The following is a 24269-nucleotide window of genomic DNA, read 5'->3' on the forward strand; positions in this document are numbered from 1 at the left end:
ATTGATGTTGGAATCCCCCTTCTAGGGCTTCCACTTACAATTTTACCATAGACCATAATACCCTATAGTCGATGCATTTTAAATTGAGTCGTCGAGTTTTCTGTCTGTTTCGCTCGAAATCACAGGTCGTAGGTAAGTGCGACCGAAACAGACAGATAACTCGACGACTCAGTTTAAAATGCGTCGATTATCATTTGTATAATATATAGATTTAGGGCGCATAACTATTACAGTCCGTATAAAATGACTCCTCACGCGCCATTTTAACTCTATGGGTCGACTCTGTCATGTCCATGTCAAAAGTACGATTCATTCTCCTTTAAATTAAGGACTACAGAACAACGACTATTAGAAAACGAGATAGCTTTATGCATTTAAGCATCTCTATGATTTAAGCCCTTATTAGAACGTGAACGAATGATTATTTTTTGTCCCTATCACCGTGGCCATATCTGTGAATATTTGACACAAAAAGTTAAAATGGCGCCTAAGGAGTTCAATTTTACGTGTTATACCTCTATGTGTTATACCTATGGTCATATTGTTGGATATTTAATAACATTTCACGATTTTAGGGTTCCATAGGTACCTCAAAAGGAACCCTTGCAGGATCACTTCGTTGTCTGTTTGTCAATACGGAGAAATTTCCAGTGTATTACTTTTCTCTAATGCCGAGGAATCAAAACCTATATAGGGTAAAGGTACACACGGTAGCGACTTTGGTGCGACTCGCTGGCGATGTAATATTTGCTGTGTGGATGTAAAAACAACTTTTTTGCCACTTGTCAGCGACATCGCGATCGCCGGTGTTTTCACGTCCATACAGCAAATATTACAACGCCAGCGAGTCGATGTCGACCAAAGTGGCTACTGTGTGTCTTCCGTCTTTATAAAAAATGAACTACAACCTTAATTAAAAACAAAATCAGTAAAAACATTTTATTTTGAATAGGCCTAGGTATATAAAAGTAGCGCTAAAGATGAAATGCTTAATTTAAACATTATAAATAACTTATTGCTTAAATAAATAAACCTAATTTAAATGATTGAAACTGTAAAAAATTAAACCTAGATAATTAGTATAGGAAATAACGATTCAATCGAAGTACAATAAATCAACGTGCTAGCAATCAATTATTTAAATGATATTTCTTGAAAACATTGAGAATTTCAAAAAGTTTTATACGATTTAACGACAACTAGGAATATAACGTAGGTACCTATTTAATAACAATAATAATATATAGATAAGAACTTAATAAAGAAGACATTGTGGCTAATTCCTTTGTACATCTCTAAACTAAACTAAAATATCACGTCAAAATCTATTGCTATCCCTTTCGTAATGTTGCTTGCGGAAAAGGAAAGCACTAGATTTAGACCTGTTAATTTAGTTTAGTTTAGAGATTGTGTACTAGAGAATCGGCCCCATTGGCACCGATTCTAAGCACAACCTAATTTTAGAGTATTCGCACCCTCTTCTTACTATTGTAATATGAAAAGGACAGAAGCAGTTTGACATTTCTAAATTTAATTTTTAGATGGTAAATCCGTGATTTTAGCACGCACTCGCGAACCTACTGTTTAAATTTGTATTGTGCACTAAAATTTAGAGTCTTTAAATGTGAAAGTCATATTCCGTTCCTTTTTTAGCATTAGTAAAAAGAAAAGGATGCAGATACTCTAAATTTAGTTTAGAGAGAGACTAGAGAATCGGGGCCATTGTGGTAAAAAGTTAATTTTCAACACTGCAAATAATTAATTTAATCTTCAGACAATATCAAAAGATTTAACAATTTAAAAACGATAAAAGCTGTATATCTATTCATTTAAATAATTAAATAGTAATTAGGGCTAATAATAAAAGCTCTAATATTGGAATTCTTAAACAGGAATTAATAAGTAGCCGACTTATCAATAAAAAATAAAACAAGTTTTAACTGACAGTAAATGTGCCCCTGAAGTTTGCGCACGATGTTGCGCAGAACACACGTTTTGGGTGTCCGGGGTAGCGAGGAGGGTAACAGGGCACGTCTCGCAACTTCACGCAGATGCATTTAAGTTTGATTCGTACTGTACCTAATGACTAAGTTGTTACGCCACACACTTGAGCCAACCCGAGCCAATCCGAGCCAACCCGAGCCAACCTATGTGAGGCCGGCTAATCACTGCCAAGCCGGTCTATCACAGCCAATGACAGCCACTTACCGCCACTGACAGCGAATCACCGCCAACCGCAGCCAAACAGCGAATCACAGCCCACCTACCGGACGCCTTCGGTAGGGATACAGCTTTAAAAAGCCATGAGAGCTCATTTCGAGAGATATTATTGTACGTAACACGGTGTCAGCAAAAACTATGCCAGTTTGTGTTCTAAATATTAGTTAATCGGTAAATTCAGTGTAAGTAGAAATTGTGACAAGTAAATCAATGCAAATTAATAGTGATATAAATAAACAGTAATAAATACATCAGTGTAAGCAAAAACTAATGTGTTGTAAATAGTATTAAATATAAATCAGTGATTATTATTGCGATGAATGATTAATAAATAAATTGGAGCGATTATACTGCTTGCTGGTTTTTATTTAACCCACTGCTTCAAAGTAATTGATGGTTTTACCGCTGCGCGATTGCGGGAGAATGACAGCTACACTGTCACGATCGCAATCACCTCTGATTGGTTGGCGCTCGCTCACTATTGGCTACAACTCATTCTTTCAACAAGAATCGCACAAATTCAGCCGATCACAACAATTGAGATTGTATTAACGATTGATGCAGGTTTTAGGCAATCGCCCTACAGGTCTTGTTTGGGAAAGTCAGTTTTAAAATAATCATACGCTCAACGCTTAAGTATTTATTTTGCGATATTTTGGCAGTTTGAGTAGTTTTCTTACAATAAACGCTTAATTTGTATTTTTAATTAAATAAGGTAGTTGACAAAATATTTTCGTTCTCTAGGCTTCCGTACCTCAAAAGGAAAAAAGGAACTCTTATAGGATCACTTTGTTGTCTTTTTGTCTGTCTGTCTGTCTGTCTGTCCGTTGTGTCTGTCAAGAAAACCTATAGTGTATTTCCCGTTGACCTGGAATCATAAAATTTGGTAGATAGGTAGGTGTTATATCTTGTACGATAGTACGGAACTCTTCGTGTGCGAATCCGACACTCACTTGGCCGGTTTTTATCGTTGGAGACAGAACTGATGAACCCTCGGCAATTTATAAGATTTATTATTCTTATATATTTTTTAATCTTATAAAAAATTAACTTATATATTTTACTCAGAAGTAGAAGTACTCAGTGTATGTAGCCGATATAATATTTTCTGGAAGAAAATTCATTCTTCAGTATACCGCGACTGTACCTCGTCCGGAAATGTATTAACAAGTGCTTGGTCGTGGTACTATAATAATATCCTAAAATTATCGACAGAAGAATGATACCTAGACTAGATACGACTAGCCATATTTGTTAATATACGTAATTAATCCATACTAATATTAGAAATACGAAAGTAAGTATGCTTTTCTGTCTGTAACCTTTCCAAGACCCATCCATCCTAGGACGGACACAGGCTACTTTTTATTTCGGAAAATCAAAAAAATCTTTTAAAATTTAAATCCACCCGGTCGAAGTCCTGGGCATCATCTAGTTATACAGAGTAATCATAATAACTTTGTAACTCATTTTTGGCATAAAACATACTGCCATCAAACTTCATTTATTAGAAAAGTAACTTTTTGTTTTTGTAATATAACCACTGTTTACCCATATTCGCAATAAAGAAATATGAATTGAATTGAAAAAAAAAATTGAATTGAAAAGTATACTTTTAAATATTGCCAACTACCCCAGAAATGCTGATTAAGAGCACGGACAAATCTAGCGGAATCCCGAAATCCGAAATTTTCATCGGCATTTCGTCTGTGCAGATATTACGTTAATATTTCAATGTTGAATTGCAACGGAATTCCGCTGTATGTCGTACAAAATAGCTAGGAGAGCGCCTTATTTACGCAGAGAGGCAGTTTGCGCGTATTTCCGTGCACCCGCAACACTTAGATATGCTACCTGGTTAACGCGGAATGTCGACATTTTATTTGAGCTAGTCGCATATATACCAACTAGCTTATGCTCGCGACTTCGTCCGCGTGGACTACACAAATTTCGAACCCCTATTTCACCCCCTTAGGGGTTGAATTTTCAGAAATCCTTTCTTAGCGGATGCCTACGTCATAATAGCTATCTGCATGCAAAATTTCAGCCCGATCCGTCCAGTAGTTTGAGCTGTGCGTTGATAGATCAGTCAGTCAGTCAGTCAGTCAGTCACCTTTTCCTTTTATATATTTACAAGAAGATATTGCGCGTGTGCCGAGTAACGTTCACTTCTTTACCAAACGACGACGTGACGCATGACGCGGTATCGAAGCTCTTTTTTCTGTTTAGATTTGTCGCGAAAATTCACACGTAGAACTTCTGCTGGAGGCACCGCCGGCCTGGCGGTGGCATCGGCAGCTAGTAGAGCAGAATGCGCTTCTCCACTTGCTTGCGGCAGATGGGGCACACGGCGATCCGGTCGCCACACATCTGGCACATGCCGTGCCCGCACAGGAAGATCATGTTCTTGAGCCGGTCCAGGCAGATGGGGCACATCGTCTGCAAACAAACTCCACTTGGTACCAATCTACCTGCAGGCTGAATACCTGCGTGCTCAATATAACAATGTGCTGAGGGCGGTGCTGAGGAAGCCACGACATAGGTGCATTGGCATTGTTTGCGGACGCTCGTGTTGGTAATTTTTATGTGATCATGCACATAAGCGTACCGCGTTCATGATGCCCATGCTGGTGAACACCAACACCCTCCTCAACACTTTGGTTAGTAAGCTAATCAGCCCCCTATGGAGGTGCTGAAATGGTGCATACGTCGGCGCCAGGAGACTCCACCAAGCGTTAAAGGTTTTAGGTGCATTAGTAGTACAAGCTAGTTATTGAAAGTAGACCGAGCACTGTAAGAAAAATGTTGTGTTCTTACAAGCCTTCGCTGCAGAAGATTTCAAGGCACGCAGAACGATTTATTGATCTTGCAGGTAACAAGTGAAACTTGGGACTAAAGTTTTTACTTGACTTAATTTAGTTGCTATGATAATATTGCTCCGGCAAAATATGGCAATTTGTGTTGTTTCCTTCTGTTAAATTAAAATAGATCTAGCACCAAAAGTTTTAAAAACGGCATAAGTTAAGAATTTTTTACGCGTCACGTTCACGTTAACACTTAGGCACGCAACGATCTTTTGATAAATGTAACTCAAGTTAATTTGACAGCTCACTTGTTCCTTGATGTCCTGCAGTTGCTGCTGCAGTTTCTGCACGTCTGCGGCGGGCGGCGCGGGAGGCGCGGGAGGCACGGGCGGGGCGGGCGCGGGGGCGGAGCGCGAGCCGTTGTTCATGAGGTGCGGCGCGGCGAGCGCGGGCGCGGGCTGCCCCTTGTTCACCTGCACCTGCGCGAGGTTGCTGCCACCGTCGCCGCCGCCTGCACATACCCGTCATTAAAACCTTTTGGCTTATTGTTATAACCAGCGCCTAAAGAAATCTATACGTATAAATAGTAGATTATTAACCAAGGGGATAAAGCAGTGTCTTCTGTCGCGGGTGACGATTTAAATCGCGAGCGTAAGGAAGAACTCGAGGTTTACTTCCGAGCGTAGCGAGGGTGTTAAAAACTTAAATCACGAGCGAAGCGAGGGATTTAAGACGAGTCCTGAGTGTAGCGAGGGATTTAAGTTCACCCAAGACTAAGACAGCTTTATCACCGAGGTAAATACTCTACTTTTCGTACCATTTGCGAAAAAATTAACACAATAATAATATGAGATATATTGTATTTTTAGAACATTAACTTATTTATAAAAATAAATTAAAATAAACAACGTTTATGTACCTATTTGAAGAAACCAAAAACGCGGCAAATTCCTAGACTAATATTTTTTTGTCGGAAAAGCAAAGGCATCAGCTCATACGGCCTTGTCGGTTTTCGTAATTTTATTTAATAATCATAACTGCATAATAAATGCGTATTCCTTTTTCAAAAAGATGTATAATGCTTTATATACAAACTTAATGGTGTAAACACAGATGTAGTCTGTCTGTCTGGTGGGAGGCCTCGGCCGTGGCTAGTTACCACCCTACCGGCAAAGCCGTGCCGCCAAGCAATTTAGCGTTCCGGTATGATGCCGTGTAGAAACCAAAGGTGTATGGGTTTAATAAAAACTGCTATACTCCTTCCAGGTTAGCCCGCTCCCACCTTAGACTGCATCGTCACTTACCATTAGGTGAGATTGCAGTCAAGGGCTATCTTGTATCTGAATAAAAAAAAAAGAAATAAAAAGTTCAGTATCGGTACCTAAGTATTCCAAATTTAAATCACATTCTCTCCCTAGGGGATGAATGAAATTCAGTACAACTTTCTTTCCCTGTTTTTAACAGATTAAAAATGACTATTGTTATTGTTCCGTACTGGAACAGAATATATTTTAAGGTCAACATAATTTGGAGGATTTTTTCTAGCAAATTTATCTCATATTTATTTTCGTAATTGTTCATTGGGTTGGTTTGTCGAGCGCCCCCTAGCGCCGATGCAACGCATGCCAATGCGTCCTTCTGATTGGCGATTCGGCGCCATCATATCTCTCAGATCGACTGCAATAATCGATAAGCACGCGTTCCAGTGCAAAACAAATTAATTTCTGGAATCTGGACTCAATCGATGTGTTGTGATTGTGATTTAACTGAAACCAGTGACCACTTTCTTTTCAAGACAATATATATGTGAAAAATAGGGTGCTATCGACACAGAAGACCTGGGCCCAGGGTGTTATGCTGCAGCTGGCGCAAAGGGTAAGTGCTCGGTATATCATTCCCTATTGAACATATTTTTTTGGTCCTTCGAACCGGATCATAAACCTCCAGGTTGTGTTTTCTAGAGATACTTTGTGTTCTTTACGTAAATTATCAATCCCCACGCGTTCGAATTCGGTGCATTTTGTTACCTACGCAATATGGCCGACGCCGCAGCGTTTGATATTTACGAAAGAGAAATAATTATTTCGGAGCTACGAAGGACACTAGATCTAGTTTCCGATGAAGAACAGTTTCGTGCGCGATTACCAGACTTAACCGCTCAACATCGGAAATTTATAAAAATTCAAACTAAAATCGAGAGAACTTTAATGAAGGCAAAGTGTTTTGATAAAGAGGAACAACTAGACATTCGGAATGAATTTAATGACTGTTACTTTGAAATTTTAAAACACTCAAATAAATTGAAAAAAACGGATGAAGAGCGTAGACGATCTAGCATCTATTTACAACGCCCATCATTTTCTAGCACCCATTTTGACAAACTACCAAAACTTCCCCTGCCGTCATTTTCGGGTGAATCAACCGATTGGCAGTCTTACTACGATCTTTATTGTTCCTTAATACACGACAACCTTGCCTACACGGAGGTAGAAAAATTCCGTTACCTATTACTTACTTTAAAGGGTGAACCGTATAACTTAATAAAATCTATTCCTATAACGGAAGATAATTATACAATTGCCGTTGATACTTTGGTGTCTCGTTACGACAATAAACGAGTTATCGCATCAAAACACATAAATAAAATTCTGGATTTGAAACCATGTTCAGAAAAAATATCTTGCCTTCGGGAATTGTTAAATATCTATCAAGAAAATATAAAGGCATTAGAGACGATGCAATTTCCCGTAAAACATTGGAGTTTTATATTGCTTAATTTATTATTACGAAAAATTCCGCATTCCGTGCGAAAACGTTTTGAACTTTCGTTGGCTAGTCCATCTGAAATTCCAAACATTTATATTCTCATTCAATTTCTTGAACGCGAACTCGCTGCGTGTGAAATTACGGGTCAATCAAAGTTTATCGATAACCTAGTAGGTAGCTCACAAACGCGCGGTAATGCTAATGCCGCCGCCGCCGTCGCCTCCGCTGGCCGTCCCACCGCGCCTGTGACTCACACGAGTCGCATCGCGCGCGGTTCGTATCCCGCTAACGTTAATGAGTCCGCTAGCCAATCGCAACCTTATGCCCATAATAATAAGGTCTGTATTTGTTGCGGTGACTTTCATCACCTATCTAAATGTAAAAGGTTTTTAGATCTTTCTCCACAAGATCGATATGCATTTGTACAAGGAAAAAACGTCTGTGAAAATTGCCTATCCCTGGAACACGAAAGGAAAAACTGTAGGAGTAGCTTTGTTTGTAAGTACTGTTTTAATCGTCACAACAGTGCGATTTGTTTATCTCAAAAAAAACCCACTGTTTTGACAGCTGTCGGTGTTACACGCGACGATAATAGTGCTTCTAAGGAGGAATGCAATACCGGCTCCTCGCTCCCGGTTGCCGCTAATTGTGATTCTAAATATTATGACAATAATATCGGCGATATTAATGCTTGCTCCACGGCTTCTAAGGGTCGCTCTCATATCGTATTGCTATCAACTGCACTCGTTAACGTGTGTGTTGACGGCATCGACCGCGGGACCGTTCGCTGTATGCTAGACACGGGTAGTCAGGGGACGTTTATCACTGAAGCTGGCGCGCAGCGGTTGGGTCTATCGCGACGAACAATAAACGTACCGGTATTCGGTATTGGAGATGACCAACCTGTTTATCCACGGGGGATAGTCTCGTTCAATATCACCCCTAGAAATCAAAACAAACCAGTCATACCAATTGATGCAATGATATTTCCTAAACTTATTTCACAAATGCCTAGTGCGCCTTTACCTCGTACTGAGTGGGCACATATCAAAAACCTAAGCTTGGCAGACCCTAACTTTCATATCCCACAACCAGTGGAGGTAATCTTGGGTGCAGATGTACTATCGGAAATTTTACTAAACAACACTATCTCTGGTCCACCTGGCACGCCGATAGCTATAAATAGTGTATTCGGTTACTTGTTGTCAGGTAAGCTTTCCTTCGATTCGTTCCCCCCACGTGCGTTTGTTAACTCATGCTCAAATGACACTCATGCATACTGGAGCTCCTTTGCTAATGACAATTATTTGCAACAGTTTCGGGAGCTTAAATCCTTCCCTGAGCAGCGGTCCATGACACGGGAAGAAACTATTTGGGAAGATGTAGAATGCAATCCACAATTAAAGCTTTCGTATCACTGCGTAACTAAAGACTTCAGCACCACGCGAACCAGAGTCGTGCTGCGATTCAGTCCCGAACAGCCTAAAATATGTGAATCTCACCTATGTACCGTCACGCCGCATCTTGCTTTGCGTACGATAAAGCATCTCGCAAGTGACGAAGCAGACCTTTTTTATATTGGTTCAAAGTTTTTAAATAATTACGTGTTTACTAACAATGTTGTGTCAAGTGAGAGCACCGCCGAAAGGGCTCTTAAGTTACAATCCAAATCAATTCAACTTTGTAAGTTAGCCAGTTTTGAATTACGCCAATGGCATAGCAACACACCAGCCGTAATGGCCGCTGTCCAGCCTGCCGACACTCATGGCGAGCGGCCTGAAATCGTGTCTATCCCACGATATGTTTTTACTGGCACGAATAATGTTATTCATTTAAATGACTTTTCCGATGCCACTGAAAGAACATACCTGGCGTGTGTTTATTGGCGTCACAATAATGAACTCGTTAAAGTTTCAATCTTTCTGTTACTCGGCAAAACGCGAGTCGCTTCCTTAAAGCTACGACTGACAATCACACAGTCTGATAATTATGATTTCTTTTCGAGATTTTCCTCTTTTGAAAAGTTGGCACTTGTGTTCCGATTTTACCTTAAATATAAGAAAAATAAAAGTTCGTGTTCCAATCATGTATCTATCCAGGAGTTTAACTTTGCTATAAACCGACTAATTAAAATTGTTCAAATGACCACTTCCGGTGATGAAATTATCAATATTTCCGAGGGACATTGTCCTTCCAATATATTAAAACATTTAAATCTTTTCTTAGACGACAATGAATGCTTACGTGTTGGCGAACGATTACATAAAACTTTACTCACTTACAACTCGAAACATCAGTTAATTCTACCAAAGAAACACGCATTTATCAATTCATTAATTGATGACATGCTAGTGCATGCCAGTTTTAAAACGATGCAGTATTTCTTATATCAAAATTGGACACTATTCGGCAGAGACGCGATTCACAAACGAATACATAAACGCGTCAAATATTTGTGTGCGAGCCCTGTGCGAACTCAGTCTTCCATGGGGATATTGCCCGCCTCACGTATGAGATCCAAACGTCCGTTTCTTAAAACTTTCGTTGATTACTGTATCTGGGAACCTCTTACAGCCGTTCCTGATGTTTCACTGATAGATGCCCCACCTAACAGACTTACGCGATGGCGTTGGATACAGCAAGCTGTCCAACATTTCTGGAACCGTTGGAGCCGCGAATACTTGCATGATATTCAACAGCGTATCAAGTGGTTTCGTAATAACGGCCCTCCTATTTGTGAAGGTATTTTTGTCGTCGTATGTGACGATAACTTGCCTCCTTTGCAATGGTGCCTGGCTAGAGTTCACGCCCTTCATCCTGGATCGGACGGTGTAACGCGAGTTGTGACGTTGAAATATGGCAAGCCCCTTTTCAAACGTCCTGTCGTTAAAATTTGCCCTCTACCTGAGCAATAATTCAATTTTCCCAAAATTATTCTAAAGTTAAATTTTAAAACATAATATATTTAGCTTTAACCATTATTTTTTTAATTATTAAGTTCTTTAGTTTTGTTAAGTTTAGTCATAAAGTTAGTTAAAAGATCTACGTTCTTTTAAGGCGAGCGGCATGTTCCGTACTGGAACAGAATATATTTTAAGGTCAACATAATTTGGAGGATTTTTTCTAGCAAATTTATCTCATATTTATTTTCGTAATTGTTCATTGGGTTGGTTTGTCGAGCGCCCCCTAGCGCCGATGCAACGCATGCCAATGCGTCCTTCTGATTGGCGATTCGGCGCCATCATATCTCTCAGATCGACTGCAATAATCGATAAGCACGCGTTCCAGTGCAAAACAAATTAATTTCTGGAATCTGGACTCAATCGATGTGTTGTGATTGTGATTTAACTGAAACCAGTGACCACTTTCTTTTCAAGACAATATATATGTGAAAAATAGGGTGCTATCGACACAGAAGACCTGGGCCCAGGGTGTTATGCTGCAGCTGGCGCAAAGGGTAAGTGCTCGGTATATCATTCCCTATTGAACAGTTATGTACGCTTTTTGTGGCATTGAATGTCACTTTTTTGAGCAAGTGGTACGAAAAAGACTTATATTGACTGATTTTTAAAATAATTATATCAATGCACAGCCTAGACCAGAAACTTGAAATTTTGACAGTTCCTTTTTATAACGTAGGCGCTCATTGACAAAATAATTTGGAAATCTCACTCCTAAGAGAGTTAAATAGGGGATGAAACTTTGTACGACAATCCGTAATTTTTGAAATTATATCCACGAAAATTGGTATTTCTAGTAGTAGTTTCGGTCAAAAATAAAGAAGTAGGTACGTGTTTTAGGACTTTGGGATTTCTTCCTCTTACCGAAAAAATTAACATTCGTTACACGGCTACACTTATTGATAATAATATGTTACTCACTGTCGTGTTTCTGGAGGACGGAGTACGAGTGCGCGGAATGCGAGGCGAGCTGCGGGTGGGATGCGGGCGCGGCTGCGGGTGCGGGTGGTGCGGGTGCAGGTGCAGCTGCAGGCGCAGGTGCAGGCGCGGGCGCGGCGGGTGGCGGCTGCAGCGGCGTGCGGCACTCCACGCACTTCCGCATGAGCGGCGCGCACGCTGCGCACGCGCACACGTCGCCGCACGGCCGGAACACCACGGTGGCGGGCGCCTCCGAGCACACCACGCACTCACCCACGCGTTGCCGCGACGTCACGCATGCGCGGCACACGAGACATTTCTTCACCTGTGCCATTATAATATTGATGACTTAATTAATTTATTTACCAGATTAACCCCTCATGAAAACCAGCATCAATCATTATTACAATGGTAATGGGGGTCCACAGGCAAAACTGATCTCTGAGGGCGCCACAAGAGGTCCGGCCAATGCAGGCTCTCATCTTCATAGTTTCTTACTATGCCTAGTTTACACGTATTAAGTTTTCAATTAATTAAAACTAAATTTTAATTTAATTTTAAGCGACCTCATGCATGTGAACAGTGAATTTCAAGTTACAAGTTAAAATTTAGTGTGCAAATAAACAAGGAGAATAGAGGGTTTTCTAATTTTCGGTTAAGTAGCCGCGCGCTCCTCACCCCGCGCAATCCCTGCCGGTGACTACAGCACGTTTGGACAGGTTAAATTAGATAAATATAGTCAAAATAAATAGGATAAAAGGTAAAATTTCTTTGTTTTTCTTCTGTAACTTTGCTGAGCACATAAAGAATTACAGATTTATTATTTCACGCATTTCGCTTTTCTTCTCGGAATGAACTTAAGAGCTTCACTAAATTACCTGTTTCGATGCGTGAAAACGCTTACTTAAAATCTAGTTAACTACTAAAAAACTGTGAGGGTGTGCGGGGCGTATCCCCACCCTGATTACCATCTCGACCTGTCGCATACTATAGTTATGTGCGACAGGTTGTGACATAATATTATGCTGCATTATATTGTTGCTAATTCCGATTCCGTTGTACACAATCTCTTAACCAAACTAAAATGGCACATCTAAATCTATTGCTATCCCTTTCATAATGTTGCTTGCGGAAAAGGATAGCACTAGATTTAGATCTGTTAATTTAGTTTCGTTTAGAGATTGTGTACAAGAGAATCGGTCCCATTGTCTCTGTTATCAATAATCCTAATCCTAATTCCTCATCCTAATCCTAATAATATTATAAATGTGAAAGTGTGGATGTTTGGATGTTTGTTACTTAATCACGCAAAAACGGCAGAACGGATTTGGATGACATTTGGAATGGTGATAGATTATACCCTGGATTAACACAGGCTACATTTTATCCCAGAAAATCAAAGAGTTCCCGCGGGATTTTGAAAAACGTAAATCCACGCGGACGAAGTCGCGGGCATCAGCTAGTAATTATTAAAAACGCATCAAGTGAAATCATTAGTTACAGTAGACATGATACAAGAAAAACGCAGGGGCACGCTCTCTAACGGTATCCTCCTTTGATTTTGTGGCATAAAAAGGCGCCTATCTATGGGATGCATCTCTGTACCAAAGACAAAACTGGTTAAACGGATGGGCCGTGAAAACGTAGCAGACAGACAAACTTTGGCATTTATAGGAGTAGGATAGTATGTATGGATAGTTTGCCTACCCTCGCAGCACACACGTTGCAGCAACAGATGTGTCCGCAGGGGCGGAAGAGCGTGTCTCGCTTGGCGTCAGAGCACACGAGGCACTCGTCGGGCGCGGGGTCGCCGGGCGCCGCAGCGGGCTCGGGCGGCGGCTCCGCTTCGTTCTCCGGGCTTCCGTCACTCGTCACCCCGGCCCCTTCCTTGCGGCACGTCGTTAGAGTTTTACGGAGGTTGGGATCCGGACACAGATCCAGCGGCGTCTGACCTGGAATGCAGAGCAGAAATACAGTGAAGAAAAGTGAATAAATGAATTATTTATGCACAATAATATTAAAATATCTTGTGCGTAGGTAGTTGCCGAATCTCCGTTGTTAACTGCCGTGGCCGGAATTCCATTATAACATTACTACAGAGCGAGTAACATTTACCTTTACACAAAGAACAATAATCCGCCAAAACATACAAATTTGTATGGTAGGTACAACGTGCAGCATACGGTATGCAACACCAGTTCTCCCACTACTAAGCATTCAGTAAAAGAAAGCAATATTAACCACTCAAGTACCTTTCACTCCTACAATGGAGTAACTTCAGAAAATGTAGACTGCACAATGCACTGTTGCAAATTGCAAGTTGTAAGTATGATGGAATTCCGAAAAATAACGCCTGTTTCTACTCAACGATTCATCAGGATCAATCCATAGCCGCCGGCCCATTACTGAGAACGGGCACAGTTCACGACAGTTACGTAACCTCTCACAAAACGTCGAGGCTTGGACTTCACTGGCAGGCGTCGAATGACATTTGACGCAGGTGACCCTAAAGTAAGCGTATTTTTCTTTGATTTTACGTCACCATAGCCTTATTTGACATCGTCGATTCAGGATCAAACCGAGAGTTCCCTCACTCTAGTTCACTCTGGCACGGGTCTCCTCTCAGAATGAGAAGGATTTAGGCCATATTCCAACATTATTTACCTTTCTTATTTTTGATGGTGAGATCAGCGCCATGCGCGGCGAGGAAGCAGGCGATGGAGGCGGAGGACTTCTTGTCGTGTGCGTGCGCGATGCCGCTCAGGAGCGACGCGTCGCGCGCATCCTGCAGGCGCCGCAGCTGCTGCAGCGTGTGGTGCCGCAGCGCTTCGTGAAGCGGCGTATCGCCGTCCTACAGCAAATCAACTCACTTCTTAAATGTGTGTTTCATCACCATCAACCTATCGCTAGCCCACTAGTCTGCCGTGGTCATCAAGATGGCAGGAAGTCAGGGAAGGCCGAAGGGGAGTCAGGTCAAGAAAACGCCGTGGCGGCGCTTTAAATTTAGTTCTAGGATTTTATGTTTGTGAAAAAACTATATTTTCATGTTCATAGAGGCATGAAACCCAAATTGAAATAAAGATCGTTTGACGAACGTTTCGTATAGAACACGACAGGTCGAAATGGCAATCGAGAGGGAACGCCCCGCACACCCACACAGCCCCCGCGCTAACCCGGTGCGGGCGAGCGCGGTTGACGAGCGGGTGAGAGCTATAATGAATAACTCGTAATCTACAAATCGAACCTTGTCACAAATGTTCAGGTTGGCCCCATGTGCGATGAGTAGGCGAACTATTTGCGTGTGTTGCCGCTCGACGGCGAGGTGCAGAGCGGTCTGCAGGTTGGCGTTCTGGAGATCGGGGCGCGCTCCCCCGCGGACCAGCAGCTCGGCGACCTCCGCGTGATTGTTGAATGCCGCCAAGTGCAGCGCCGTGTACCCGTCATCCTTCGCGTCGTCCACTATCCACGGTCTCGGCAGCTTTCCCAACATAATTTTCATTGCACTGTAAAAAATACGTATAAAATATATTATACCTATTGTAGCGTGTTTAGCGCTGTAGTTAGACAATGTGACGATCGCAATCACCTATATGATTGACTGATACTTTCTCACTATTGGCAAAATGCACAAGTGCAGTTAAAATGCAAGGATACCTTAATTTCAGCCAATCACAACTATTACGATGCGCTCTAAAGGGGTTATCAACAATCATCCATACTATCCATACTAATATTATTATAAATGCAAAAAATAACATAACGCGGGCATCATCTAGTAATATATAAATGTATCTAAAGGCTAAATAACCAGGTCAATGTCGTGCGATGGTCGGAAAGCTTTTCTAGGCCTTATAGGTTGGAGTGTGGCGTGAGGCAGGGGGGCTTAACCTCGCCTAAGCTTTTCAACCTCTACGTCAATGCGCTGATAGAGGCACTTAGCAGTACGCGTGTCGGATGTCATATTGATGGAGCGTGTCTCAATAATATTAGTTATGCAGACGACATGGTGTTGCTGAGTGCGTCTGTCTGTGGTATCACGAAACTGTTGGGCATTTGTGAGACCTATGCCCACAGTCACGGCTTGACCTACAATGTCAAGAAGAGTGAATGCATGGTCTTTCAGGCCAGGGGAAAAACACTTCCTCCCACTGTACCACCTATAAAGCTGTATGAGACTCCACTAAAGAGAGTGGAGCAGTTTAAATACCTGGGGCATGTTATATCCTCTGACCTGAAAGACGATGCAGATATAAAGAGAGAACGCAGGGCGTTGTCTGTTAGGGCGAACATGATCGTCCGCAGGTTTGCTCGTTGTTCTGTAGCCGTCAAAATCACTCTTTTCAGAGCATATTGCACCACCTACACGAGCAGCCTGTGGATCGATTACACGCAAAAGCAGTACAATGCCCTGCGTGTACAATATAATAATGCATTCAGGATGCTGATGGGGCTGCCCAGATTCTGCAGCGCGTCAGGGATGTTCGCCGAGGCGCATGTAGACTGTTTTATACTACTATGCGAAAGCGGTGCACATCCCTGTTGCGTAGAGTCCGGTCCAGCCCCAAATATTAATAATTACTAACAATTAGGTATAAGTTTCGTGTAATTACTAACACCAATATGATCCTTGTTGGTCGAAATAAAAACATTTTATTTTATTTTATTTATTTATTTAAATTGATGAATTGAAAGAGGCGTGAGGCAAGGTGACCCAGCATCGCCAAAAATTTTCACGGCAGTCCTCGAAGCTATTTTCAGGAACCTAGAGTGGGGAAAAAAGGGACTGAAGATTGACGGTGAATACTTAAGTCACCTACGCTTCGCAGACGACATAATAGTGTTTGCAGATAATGCGTTGGATCTTGGCAGTATGGTGGAAGAATTGGCACAGGAGAGCAAAAAAGCTGGATTATTTTTGAACACCTCAAAAACGAAAATCCTTACCAACGCCGAAAAGAAGGATATTAAAATTGGTTGTGAAAATATAGAGTACGTGAAAGATTACGTGTACCTTGGCCAATCAATCTCTTTCGAAAACAGTACTGGAAAGGAAATAAATAGGAGAATTGCCATGGCATGGAGTAAAATATTGGAGCTTTAAGGAAGTTATGAAGAACAAGGAGATGGATGTGAAAATAAAAAAGAAATTATACGAAGTCACAATAATGCCATGTCTGACATATGGATGTCAGACATGGTCATTACGAAAAGAAGAAGAGGAGAAACTAGCTATCTGCCAAAGAAAGATGGAAAGAAGCATGTTGGGTTTGAGATTAAAAGACAGAATAAGCAACAAAAAAATTCAAAAAAAAACTAAACTAGTAGATATAATTAAAAGAATTCGGACACTAAAATGGCAGTGGGCAGGACATCTTTGCCGACTAGATAACACTAGATGGACCAAAAAAGTTACCGAATGGATTCCAAGAGATAGAAAGAGAAAAAGAGGCCGCCAATAAAAGAGATGGCGAGACATTTTCTCAGAGGTATGTGGAACTGACTGGATACGGCAAGCTAGGGACAGAAAGCGCTGGAAAGATTTGGGGGAGGCCTACGCCGCAGCGGCGACTAATACGTAAATTGAAAATTATCCGAGGTTAAATTTTATAATTTTATTTTATTTTATTTATCGTTGACTGACATAAAAATTGTTACTTTCAAATATACATATAATTGACCTCTATTATTATTGACATGATTTAGAATTGTAGTAATTTGTTAATATTAATGTATTATTGTAATAAATTAATTTAAATAATAATAATCATTGTATCTGACTCGTAATTTGCGTAATTAACTAATATTAATTTATACTTTATGATTTAATGACAACTTTATGAAGGGAAAAAAGAATAAAACTATACTTAAAATATGAATGATTATTATTATTATTATTATTATTATTTGATTGCTAATTTGATTGCTAATGGAATAAGGGAAACGAAATGTAATATTGTTTAAATGTTTATTATTTGTAACGTATTAGAATAAAGGCTTTTTTATTTTATTTATTATTTATTTATTTATTATTTATTTAAATTAATGAGATAATAATGGTAAATTTATAATTGCTTTAACTTATTTGCGATAAAAAATCCGTTTAAGACGATGATAAAATTGTGTTGACCAGGATTAATTAAGATTCCAACCATTAAGGTATCATTTAACTATTAACTACGGTCTTATTCCAGATGAACCCGACTACTTTAAGCAAGTGGCTCGTTCTTTTTTAAACTAGATTAGTTGGCCGAAAAGTTACGTAAGAGGCTGACTCAGTTACAACTCATACAAACGAAGTTTTCGAACCCCCACGCGGGGTTAAAACTCAGATCTCCTGCCGAGAATACTTTTGGATTTCTTATTTATAAATATATATAACAAAAAGTGTTGAACAAAAATTGTACAACAATCTACCGACAAAATATTATAATGCTATGCCGCTTTAAAGTTCGCAACAAAATAGTTATTCTAACTTCTAAACACGTGATCAGGCATTCGTCATTTTGGTTACAGAAATTCATGCTTGCTTTAAGGTGGTTGAACTGAGAACAGAAATAGCTCTGGCAGTTTGCTTGTAGGTGTTGGAAGGCAGAGAATGTAGAAACCAACAAGCTTGCGCTGTTATTGTCTTACAGCGAAATATAATTCAAAGATGGCCGTTTCTTTTCAAATTTTCGGTATTCTTAATACTTATGTGAAAACTGTTTATCGGTTGTAAATTTTTTCGTGACTCTTTCTTACCCTCTCTTTTCTTGAATACAAGATCAGATCTTTTCAAGAGAAGGTGTTTTCTTGAAGTGCCGTCTTCTATCGGAGGTTGGCAATCATTAGGGCTATCTGCACCTTGGACGCTGCTGCGCGGAAAAGAGACCGGGTACTCTTTCTGTACCATTGGCGTAAATTCTTTAGCCACGATGTCCTTGTTCGGCCAGGTGGTCTTCTGTTGGCTATTTTCCCCCGAATAATGAGCTGAAGGTGGTCGTATTTACTATTTCTCGTAATGTGGTCGAAGTAATCCAACTTACGACAACAACAACTACTATTTGTAGATCAATCCCTTACTAATCAATTCAATATTGTAAAATATTTATTAAAGCATTTACATGAGTTACACCATCTGTTTTTGTTGTATCTACTCTTCTTCTTCCTTTACAACCTCCCAAGTGCTTTCCTGTCCACTTCTTATCTTTTTCTTTCGGCTGTTACAAATTTTTGGTGCGAATACCTAAATAAAAAAATCATTCGGTTTATATTATGTTGTTCCTGGGTTAATTGCTGTAATCGTATAGATGGCGACAGTAATTTAGGCGGTACACATTTTAATATGCTGTGTTACGTTCAAAGAGTAAAAACGAACGAACTAATTAAATAAGGTCAAACGTCGTGGTCGGCGGGCGGCGGTCGTCCTACGTACACGATACCAGCAGTTGGAATCTGATCGCCGCGCCGAATCTCGCGCGCGCGCATGCTACGCGATCCTTGTCTATCAGCTAGTCAGCTGGATCCTTGCAGTCCCTTCGACTCTTCATATCATACTCGTATATCTAACATGTTTTTGTGAACGAATTCTCTCGTTAAAAAAGTGGACGAGGTCAAAATATGTTTATTTATTCTAATGTTTGACGAGTTTATGGTAAGGTTAATGTATTCTGCTTCCTTCTGTTTCAAATCACGGCGTGGTTAAATAAATGGCATACTTTTGAGAATAAAGCGCGGTCATGCTAATAATATATTGAGAAAATAATATAGAATTCTAATTGCGTGTCTGCAATAACAACAATCTCATAAGAATTAAATCAGCGTTGCGCACAATTGATGTCACTATAAGAACTTAGGAGTTAGGGCAAATGCTTTAAATTGTAGTTATCATTATCAATTATCATACATGATGATTTTAACTTTTTGATTAAATTAATTTAATACTAGGTACATATTTAATACTAGTTCGATGTACTTAGTAGGTAGAGACATAATCATTATCTAGGTACAAATAACTTCAAAAATAATACAACTTTAATATCTACTCGTCTCGTAGTTCTTGACTAAATTATTTATTAAATGCTTCGTTTTAAGTAGCCAATATTTTTAAAATTTGATATTATTTTGTTTGGTTTTGAAAATGTATTAAAAAGAGAGATGACTGTTACAGTTCTGACATGAGTCATGCACTCGGGTGACGCCATGGTATACAATAATGCGTTTTTTAATTACACAAACTACATTCGTGCTCGACTGTCTGCAGCGGTTATGTCTAATGTAAACAATTTTCAAAATCGGTTCAGTAGTTCCAGAGTCCTACAAACAAATTACAAACTTTACCTCTTTATAATATTAGTATAGAAGTACAGATAAAAAAATGCTTCAATTGGTTTGGCCTAGGACTTACCATATCATGATGATGATCAGCTATTGCGGGAGATCGTATATTAATTTACAAGTTCAGTTCAAGTAAATTTACACTGCTAATTAATACTATACACTGCCAAATAGTTTGGATAGCTCGTGGTTGCATTGAGTAAGTTTTTGACACTCAGTACAAGCTTATACCCGCGACTTCGTCCGCGTGGACTACACAAACAAAGCCCTATTTTACCCTTTTACGGCCATTACGCATTGCACTTCCGTCATCCGAGTTCTCTCCGTCATCCGTGAGAATACCTCGGATGTGACTCGGATTCAAATCGGACATAACATCCGCGCAGCTTGACAGCGGGGCGGGGCGGGGCGTGGTGTGGACAGAGTACTGAATACTGACGTAAGCTGTCAATTTACTTTTCAATAAGACCGTGGTTTACTTCCATGGACCTATAGTGGTAGAAAGCTACATTATTCTGGAGTAAAAGCTAACGCGAACCACGAAAAATTTCCGTACGTTTTTTCCCGCAAAACCTGTGAACTAGAGAACTACACACAAGTGCACACACTGCGGAATTATTTCCGCACCGGATTTTGATAGATTAAAATTCAAATTTGCGGATTTTAAAACGCACCGCAACCACCGCACCGTGGTGGACCCTAGTCTCTAACACGCTATATTTTATTTTCAAAAAATTGTAATAAGCTACCCGTGCGAAGCCGGGGCGGGTCGCTAGTTTAATATATTTAAATTAAAAAAAAATAAAGCCACTAAAGTAACTTTTTTTGACGATTCGATTTGTTTAAGTACCTATTTTCTTTTCACGGTACATGTTATTCTCATCAATTCACTATAAAGTTTTTAGAGGTAGAGGCACTGATTCAAGACGAATATTAGCATTTGCTTATTCGTTATTACACTAGAAATGTAAGCTAGTTAACCCTCGGTAATCAATCCACTTTCAGAACTAATTTTTAAAAGTTAGAGGGTGTAACTTCCATAAATAATGTAAAAAAATGAAAAACAATATTCATTGTTATCGATGTAGAGTATCTTTAATTGTATATATGTATGTAGAGTATTTACAAAAATATGTGTTTATCATACACTCGTTGACTTGCTTGTTTAATGCTGTGTCCACAAGCAATAAAATTTACAGAAGTTAGCTATCATTGTCATTTGTTTATTTGTTTATTTGTTTATTTGTTTATTTGAAAGTAATCAACAGCGTAAATACATAATAGGCTACTTGACAATTTTTTTAAGTTGGTCTTAAATGGTTAATATTTGTCCTATTATATCAAAAAAATTAACACTATATTTTTTTGCGCCCTAAAAACCGTAAAACTTTAATTTAAAAAAATATTTTTCTTAGACAGGTGAAAACACTGTCGGCCATGTTTGGCCGATAGATTATCTGTGCTCTGACGTCATGCATTTGTAAACTACAGTATAACCACAGGGTTACACTGTTGTTTACAAATGCATGACGTCAGAGCACAGATAATCTATCGGCCAAACATGGCCGACAGTGTTTTCACCTGTCTAAGAAAAATATTTTTTTAAATTAAAGTTTTACGGTTTTTAGGGCGCAAAAAAATATAGTGTTAATTTTTTTGATATAATAGGACAAATATTAACCATTTAAGACCAACTTAAAAAAATTGTCAAGTAGCCTATTATTATTTAAATTTAAATCTATGTATAACAGAAGGCCAAAAGAGATTACTTAAAATTATAATTAAACTATTTTAACAGAATAGAGTTAGAATAAATGTAGGTATACAATAATAAAATAAAATTACAACAGTGTGTGTATGATTGTATGTAGATCTTATAAATATCTACAAAAAAGTCCGCGACACACTATACCCATCTATGTCGAGTGAGGCACAGCAACCATTTTTTTATTTAAAAATCTTGAATTTTTTTTGGACTACATTTAAACGCGTTTATTTTACTCATGCTATTAATCCTTATCAAAATAAATGATTTCATCACTAAGAACAGTTTATGGAGATAATATTTGGTCTTTGAATGATTAAAATTGGACGTTTGGTTTTGAAGTTATGGCGAAATTAAAATATTACGATTTCTGCTGCACGGCCCGATGTCGTTAAGTTTGTTTGTAGGGGGTAATCTTTAGAACTACTGAACCGATTTTAAAAATTCTTTCACCAGTAGAAAGCTACATTATTCCTGAGTGACATAGGCTATACGGGATCTTTAAAAACCTAAATCTACGCGGGCGAAGCCGCGGGGATCAGCTAGTCGTTGATAAAAGCGCTGGCCATGTAAAGTAGGTCACGGCCTAGCTGCAACTGCAAATATCAAATGATTTAGTTGGTTTCGCAACGCTGCTCTAAGTCGCTTACCGGATAGGCAACTCTGGAGGGTTGGATACGGAAAACAATATCCAGCTACATTCTATACGAAACAGAATAGGTACACTACACACGATATGTGGAACTTACGAACGGACAGTAGGCATTAAATAATGATTTTAACTAAAAAGTTACATTGTCTATCACTACCTACCCATATTATAAATGCGAAAGTGTGTATCTTTGTTGCACGTCACCCGCGCTATCCCGCACCGGGTTAGCGCGGGGGCTGTGTGGTTATGTGTGTGGTGAATCATTTGATTTTTTGGCATAAAAGTAGCCTATGCCACTGTTATGGTCTACTACTATACCCAAGCAAATAATCCGTTGCTCCGTTGCAGCGTGATTGAAGGATAAACCAACAAAAAAACATACTTTCGCATTTATAATATGGGTAATGATGTTATTAAAAAGTTGGTCTTTGTTAACAAAGAGTCGTCCATAGCAGTTTTTAACGTTTATGAAACCAATTACATTTTTTTCACTTTTAGAATAGAATAATGTTTATTCGAGGTATTATATATATGGTGTAGGCAATATCGTCCTGTACAGCAGTGCAACACCTTGAACAGGTAGGCCACTCAGCTTGTGTTAAAACGTTGGACCCCTCTGACACAAACCTCTATGGAAAATATCTAAGGTACCAGACTCCCCAACGCTGATTTTAGTGACCGCCTTTTATACTACCCAAACGTCAGTGGCATAGAATATATAAGTTGGCGAGTTATATACTTTAATCTATACTTCTATATTACTAATATATAAAGAGGTAATGTCGTTAAGTTTGTTTGTAGGGGGTAATCTTTGGAACTACTGAACCGATTTTAAAAATTCTTTCACCAGTAGAAAGCTACATTATTCCTGAGTGACATAGGCTATACGGGATCTTTAAAAACCTAAATCTACGCGGGCGAAGCCGCTAGATCAGCTAGTAAATAAATAAAATAGAGTGTTTAAATTTTTTTTTCTTTAAGACATAAAAGAAGAAATAAAACATTTAAATAGATGTTGTAAGTTGTAAAAATAAGAAATTTGTACGATATTTTTATTTTTTAATTTGTATATATATAAAAAATAGGATAGCTCGTGAGATGTGGATGAGAAAGTGAAATTTGGTATTTGCATAATGTGTTTGGTATTTGGTATATCATGCAATAGGTTCAGGATCAAATCAAAGTATTAATAATAATATGTCATAGGCCGACGACCGCTCATCGTCAGTGAACTCGTAAAAGTCAAATTTAGTAGAATTACATATTCTCAAAATTACCAATAGAACCCGGCGTATCTTCATCAGATAGTTCAGGTAAACCCAGTCCCAGTTGTATTGGTAAGTTTGGGTTGGTAGTTTATCTCTATAACTATAAAATAGTTTTCATGTCTTTTTGCTGAAACATTTTGGTAATATGAAAGTTCGATAATTTATAGGAGGTATTCAGATTTAGGATTAATCGAGGTGACTACATTACAGTACCTGTACTAATAAATTCCGAAACTTTGGTTCTACATTACAGTTACGATTCGGTTTAGTGTAATTTCGTATCTACAAGCACGCTTGTGTAAAGAAACGTATTCTCTATTTGATTATAACAAGTATTAGGTAAATGCGGCTATACTCCTGTAACTTCTCATCATGACATTGTGCTGAAAACGTTTATAATCGAAGGCAGAGGTCGCAGCTGACAAGCGCCGGCCGCATTGAGTGTCTGTGTACATACGAAACAATCGAGTTGTGAATCATTGCGGGCTATGCATTGATCAATTGAGTGCTCCAGAATAGTTGCTAAGACCGTTCGCCTGCTTACTGATTCCACGTAATGAATAATTGACGTACGGTCGCGACAGTTTATGGGCCCGATGC

At 39.3% G+C, this 24269-nt stretch overlaps 2 protein-coding genes across 2 annotated transcripts in view; both read right to left on the bottom strand.

Annotated features, from left to right (window-relative positions):
* Positions 1-913: 913 nt before the first annotated feature.
* The window catches only part of Schip1 (Schwannomin interacting protein 1), a 374012-nt gene continuing 350656 nt past the window's right edge, over positions 914-24269 (bottom strand). Inside the window, exon 13 of the transcript XR_011236653.1 lies at positions 914-1293. The gene's annotated coding sequence lies outside the window, so the exon portion shown is untranslated. The remainder of the gene's footprint in view (positions 1294-24269) is intronic.
* The window catches only part of mib1 (mind bomb 1), a 227345-nt gene continuing 203989 nt past the window's right edge, over positions 914-24269 (bottom strand). The window contains exons 12-17 of the mRNA XM_034970369.2: positions 14913-15171; positions 14333-14519; positions 13376-13620; positions 11672-11993; positions 5333-5535; positions 914-4659 (exon numbers count right to left, since the gene is read on the bottom strand). Of these exons, the coding sequence (XP_034826260.1) occupies positions 4519-4659; positions 5333-5535; positions 11672-11993; positions 13376-13620; positions 14333-14519; positions 14913-15171 (1357 nt within the window). The 3' untranslated portion in view covers positions 914-4518. The remainder of the gene's footprint in view (positions 4660-5332; positions 5536-11671; positions 11994-13375; positions 13621-14332; positions 14520-14912; positions 15172-24269) is intronic.

Source organism: Maniola hyperantus, chromosome 1 (genome assembly GCF_902806685.2).
Source record: "Maniola hyperantus chromosome 1, iAphHyp1.2, whole genome shotgun sequence".
NCBI lineage: Eukaryota > Metazoa > Arthropoda > Insecta > Lepidoptera > Nymphalidae > Maniola > Maniola hyperantus.